This window comes from Siphateles boraxobius, unplaced genomic scaffold (genome assembly GCF_051911475.1).
Source record: "Siphateles boraxobius isolate OS27281-9 unplaced genomic scaffold, OSU_SipBor_1 215, whole genome shotgun sequence".
Lineage (NCBI taxonomy): Eukaryota > Metazoa > Chordata > Actinopteri > Cypriniformes > Leuciscidae > Siphateles > Siphateles boraxobius.
Genome location: NW_027508828.1, coordinates 578,232 through 584,795, shown reverse-complemented (window position 1 = coordinate 584,795; position 6,564 = coordinate 578,232). Strand labels below are relative to the sequence as shown.

At 36.7% G+C, this 6,564-nt stretch overlaps 1 protein-coding gene across 2 annotated transcripts in view; it reads left to right on the top strand.

The window, feature by feature from the left end:
• tfdp1b (transcription factor Dp-1, b) overlaps positions 1–6,564 on the top strand; it is a 40,835-nt gene continuing 34,271 nt past the window's right edge. The window contains exons 1-5 of one of the 2 annotated variants that reach the window (XM_077238095.1): positions 1–165; positions 888–948; positions 1,813–1,879; positions 3,037–3,137; positions 5,693–5,805. In XM_077238095.1, coding sequence (XP_077094210.1) covers positions 937–948; positions 1,813–1,879; positions 3,037–3,137; positions 5,693–5,805 — 293 coding nt within the window. In that variant the 5' untranslated portion in view covers positions 1–165; positions 888–936. The remainder of the gene's footprint in view (positions 166–887; positions 949–1,812; positions 1,880–3,036; positions 3,138–5,692; positions 5,806–6,564) is intronic. The other variant, XM_077238096.1, reaches the window with a different exon arrangement.

Here is a 6,564-nt window from a genome sequence, read left to right as displayed (position 1 = left end):
GTATCCAATCAGGACTCGCGCTCACGGGAGGCCGCCAAGCTCAGTTTGACTGACTGCTTTGGAGTAATTGCTAAAGTAGCTCGCGGGCGATAAACACAGACTTTTATCCAACTAACTGTAAATATCAGCGCGAGATATGATGCGGATGTGAGTGGGGTTATTAAGGTAAGACACATCAGTGTATATTAGGTAGTTTGTGTGTGTGTGAGGTAAGTGGAAGCGTTAGCTCGCTAGGTTAGGTTAGCTTAGCGTTAGCAGCGTCGAGCTAACGCGAACACCCGCGCGAGGATCGCGATGCGATAATGATTCGCGTCGCTCTCCGAACACCCCGTTTTTAAAAGTAAATAATCATGACATAAATACATAGAAATTATGGCAGCCTCATTCAGATATGTCATAATTATGACTTTTTATGTGATTAAAACATCATTAAGATTTACTAAAGCATATTTTTCTTATGTGGTGGAAACGGACTTCCATTCAATTGAGCTCAGAAAAGTCAAAAAAACTTTCATCTTGTTGTTGTTTATATGTGTGGACACAATTTCATAAATATTCATCTTAGTCCAATAAACATGGAGTTAATAAACATGCATTATGTAAGTTCATAATATCTGACTGTTCACTGTAATCTTGAATCAGAATACCTTTCATCTCTGATGATGACGTGTTTACTGGCGCGAGGGCGGGGCAACCTGTCACTCACATGAGATCAGCCAATAGCAAACCACAACCATCCAATCACTTCCCCACAGACACAATCAAGCCCCGCCCACATCTTTTCTTGTTTCAGAAGCGTTTCACTCGATATACCACACAATACAGGAGAAAAGACTAGCGCAACTTCACTTCCATGCTGAGTTTATTATTTGTGTTTTGTGTTTCAGCAGAACTGCCGTCTCGAGCGAAGACTGGCCACACACTCAGGTCTCCATCATGGCTAAAGATGTAAGAAACACACGCTTCACAATATTAGAGACACACGTGTGTTTATTGTAGCCCATATTTCGTTGTCCAGACTAGTTTACGATTACGTTTTACATGTCTCGTTTGCATTGAGGTTGACCATTCACAGGGGGCAAACATTAAACTCACATGTAATGATGGATGATATGACATCTAACAGCACAGAAACTGAGTCATTTCTGCTGGAAATTAAGATTAATTCAGCCACTGTAACGCATATACTGATATTTACGGATGCACCGATATGAAAATATTGTCCGATAACCGATAAATCTTTATATTTGAAATGCGATAACCGATATATTGTACGATATATCGATTTATAATCTATATCAATTTATATATATTGATTATATAAAATCTAAATTTTTAGATAATTATTGAGAGCCTGATTACAAAAACAAAATCTCAAAATTAAAAGCCATGACCCAAACACACAATTATAATGTTCTCACAATTTTATGTAGACTTTATTTAAAACTGTATTTTCCTTTATTCAAGTTATTTCAATCATATTTCAAGCAATTCATAACCATCATGTTGAACAGTCGCATCTGAAGCGTCTCAGCTGAAGGAAACATTACATTATTTATCGGCTTTAATATATCAGACAAATGTTCTTATTGGGCCGATAACATTAAAAATGAACATAAATCGGTCGATGCCGATATGTTGGCCGATATATCGTGCATCTCTACTGATATTGATAGATTGTTGCTGTGTATTGATGTTGTTTCTATGATTATTAAACACAAGCATCCGCAAACTCTTGTTGATGTAATAATTCCAGTATTTTTGAAAATTATAATCTCCAATAAGCTCTTTTATAATCTCTCTGATCCTCAGGCTGGACTCAAAGAAACTAAAGGAGAGATAAAGCTGTTTGTCAACCAGACTCTGAGTCCGGGAAAACGTGAGTACACCCTGAGCCCAGTGCATGATGGGTAACGACAGCTGGGGTTCAGATGTCAGCGTCTGTCAACCATAGAAAATAGAAGTCTGAGCTCTGGAATAAACATTCAAAGTACAATAATTAGGATACAAAACTTTGTGGTCTAAACATTATTACTGTTAATGTTTGACTAATGCAATAGAATCACTGACTAACCTTGTCTGTGTAAAGTTACATCACTGTCCAAATATTGTTTTTAATATCTTTTATCAGGGATGTATTAAGTTGATCAAAAGTGGCATTTGATTAAAAATAATGTTTGATGATTTTTCTTAAGATGATCAAATTAGTCGACAGCTATTTAAACTACAAAAATGAGAAAATATAATGCAATTATTGATTTATATATACGTTTTGAATGCTAATAATGTGATAAAAATATATACTACTGTTCAAAAGTTTATTTTTTTAATATACTTTTATTCATCAAGTACGCATTCATTTGATCCAAAGTGACATTTATAATGTTACAAAAGATTCTATTTCAAATAAATGCTGTTCATTTGAACTTTCTATTCATAAAATAATCATGATAAAATAAAATGTATCACAGTTTCCACTAAAATATGAACTGTTTTCAACACTGATAATAATCATAAATGTTTCTTGAGCAGCAAATCTTCATATTATAGTGATTTCTGAAGGATCATGTGACACTGAAGACTGGAGTAATGATGCTGAAAATTCAGCTTTGATTATCAATAATAAATTACACTTTACTATATATTCACATAGAAAACAGCTGATTTACATTATAATAATATTTCACTGTTTTACTGTATTTTTGATCATATAAACGCAGCTTTGATGAGCAGAAGAGACTCTTTCACATTAAAAATGTTACAGACCCCAAACTTGTAAACTGTAATTGATGTAAAGCTAGTAAACATTGGTAGATCACTAATGTCACCTCGACTCCTGTGTTTGCTGAGAGCATTTAATAAACTCTTTAACCGTATGTTTCTGCTTTTAAAGCCTGTGTGTTGAAAGTGAACGACTTTAAATGTTAAAGCAGCTGAAGGACATTTACAGCGGATCTAATAACTCACCAGTCATTGACTGTTTGTGTGTGTGTGTGTGTGTGTGTGTGTGTGTGTGTGTGTGTGTGTGTGCTGCAGCTGCAGGTGTGCTGTCGTTCCTGACTGTTCCGGCGTCCATCTCTGCGGTCAAACAGATCCTGCCTAAAACACTCACCGGCGCTCATGTGCTGCCACATGTGGTAAGAGTCTCGCAGTCACACACACACACACACACACACTGCATGTGTTAAGAGTCTCGCAGTCACACACACACACACACACACACACTGCATGTGTTAAGAGTCTCGCAGTCACACACACACACACACACACACACACACACACACTGTATGTGTTAAGAGTCTCGCAGTCGCACACACACACACACACACACACACACACACACACACACACACACACACACACACACACACACACACACACACTGTATGTGTTAAGAGTCTCGCAGTCGCACACACACACACACACACACACACACACACACACACACACACACACACACACACACTGTATGTGTTAAGAGTCTCGCAGTCGCACACACACACACACACACACACACACACACACACACACCCACACACACACTGTATGTGTTAAGAGTCTCGCAGTCACACACACACACACACACACACAAACACACACACACACACACACACACACACTGTATGTGTTAAGAGTCTCGCAGTCGCACACACACACACACACCCACACACACACTGTATGTGTTAAGAGTCTCGCAGTCACACACACACACAAACACACACACACACACACACACACACACACACTGTATGTGTTAAGAGTCTCGCAGTCACACACACACACACACACACACACACACACACACACACACACACTGTATGTGTTAAGAGTCTCGCAGTCGCACACACACACACACACACACACACACACACACTGTATGTGTTAAGAGTCTCGCAGACACACACACACACACACACACACACACACACACACACACACACACACTGTATGTGTTAAGAGTCTCGCAGTCGCACACACACACACACACACACACACACTGTATGTGTTAAGAGTCTCGCAGACACACACACACACACACACACACACACACACACACACACTGTATGTGTTAAGAGTCTCGCAGTCACACACACACACACACACACACACACACACACACACACACACACTTGCGGGTCAAAATGAGCCGAAGCCATAAAATTTTACTTTTTTTTTTCTTGTTCAGAAAGCTTATTTTATTTCATTTTGATAATATTTTTTCTATTTTTTAATGCATTTTATTTTAGAGATTTATTTTATTTACCATTAAAGTACTAGATTTGATCAATAAATAAACAGTAATTAAAGCACATTCCCAATCATCTTAAATTCAAAATAACTCACAATTTCATGCATAACCCTTTTAATTCAGCTCTAAATATCTCACATTGGGAGTGTTTGAGCTCTTGTGGAAATATAATAATATAAGATGATATTTCATGACTCTAGATGGCCTTATATCTCTATATGGAGTAAATGAGCTGTTCCTCTGGGTCCTAAAGTCAGTTTCTCTTCAGTGTGCGTTCAGACACACATTATAAAATGATTATAAAAATATCTTTAAAAAAAATGAGTTTGGGGTCAAAATGACCCGAGGGAAGGATGAGTTAATGAAGCATGAGCAGTCACATGACCACACTCGCTGGCCCGCCCACTGGGTCTCTGGCGTAAAGCCCTCCATTAACATTGTGTGAGGTGACCCGTGAGAGTGTGTGTAAGCGGATCACAGAACACCAGAGTCAGCGGGATTAGCCTCTTCATCATCATCATCATCCTCTTACTGACTGCAACACACAGGTGCTCATCCGGAGAAGCGGTCGCAGAATAACTCTTGTGATTGTGATATTCTGAAGGTTCTGATCCAATCGGACCTCTGACCTGTAATGCTGCCCGAATCATAATCATAATCACACACTGGTGGGTCATTGGCCAGCGGAGAACTGAGACTGAGTCTGGTTTCTCACAAGAGTTTTTCTCCATTCCGTCACTGATGGAGTTTCGGTTCCTTCCCTCTGGTTTAGTTGAGGACATTTAATATAATATTTAATTTAATATTCCACAATATTATTGATCTCCTGCATTGACACCATTATATGAGAGCTGAGCTGGACGATGACATCACAGTTTTCTCCAGAGCGTCTATATTATATATATATAAATGTACAGGTGAAACTCGAAAAATTAGAATATCGTGCAACATGTATTTCAGTAATTCAAATTAAAAGGTGAAACTAATATATTTAGTATATATAACTATATACATATGCATGATTATACTTTTCAGAGGGCCGACATTTCTGTATTTAAAATCCTTTTTTTTATTGATTTCATGTAATATTCTAATTTTCTGAGATATTTAATTTGGGGTTTTCATAAGCTGTACGCCATAATCATCAAAATTATAACTTTTGCACGATATTCTAATTTTTCGAGTTTCACCCGTGTATAAGAACTAAATTAATAACTTATTATTACAACATAAATGAACCATCACTGAACTTACTTAAGCTGGACTGTGACGCAAGTTTCTTCTAGAAACAAACTTTGTTGCATTATTTTCCTGTTATCTCTGTAAAGCTGCTTTAAAACACTGTAACTGTTTACACTGTGCTGTAAAGCGCTGTATAAATAAAGGTGTGTGTGTGTGTTTGTGTGTGTGTGTGTGTGTGTGTGTGTGTGTGTGTTCCTGCAGGTGATGGGAACCCCTCAGAGGACGGTTCTGTTACCCGGCCCGCGCTCACCCAACACACACTTCCACACGCCTCAGACCCAGAACACACACGAGTCCTCGCCCTGGTCCTCTGGGTTAGTGCACGTCTGCTCAGCATCTGTAGATCACATGATGTTCCTGCGATCCGCACTGTGGCGATAGTGGGCGGCACGATCCTGAGGGAAATGTGCTTAAAAATGTGATTAAACAAACAAATAAAACCTGGTTTGCGGTTGTTGGTTGTTGTTGGGATGCAAAATCAGGCCAGACGTCTGTGATTCGGTATCAATATGTCTATAAAATAGTATAAAAATAGAATTAAAAATTATTAAAAAATGAACATTATTATTACTACTAAATAAAATTTTACTTATCTGCATTATTTAAATTACTATTTAATGTTACAATAATAAGTTAATCCAAAATAAAGTACAAGAAATATAAAAAAAAAATTATGTACAATACAATACTAATATTTCCCGGTTTTCTCTGTTTGATTGTAGATCTGCAAAATCAGGCCAGACTTCTGTAATTCTGTATGAATATGTCTATAAAATAGTATAACAATCAAATTAAAATATGAGTATTACTACTAAATAAAAAAAATACTTATTTGCATTATTATTTAATGTTACAATAATTGATGTAAAAAATATTAACTATAAAATATTTATTAATATTAAAAAAATGTACAATATAATAATTTTCAAATTATTTGATTCTGTATCAATATGTCTATAAAATAGCATAAAATGTAATAAAACAATTATTTAATAATTATTATACATTGATATGACTATAAATTAATACTTATTTATTATTGCTAAATAAGTAAAAAACAAAATAAGACCTAA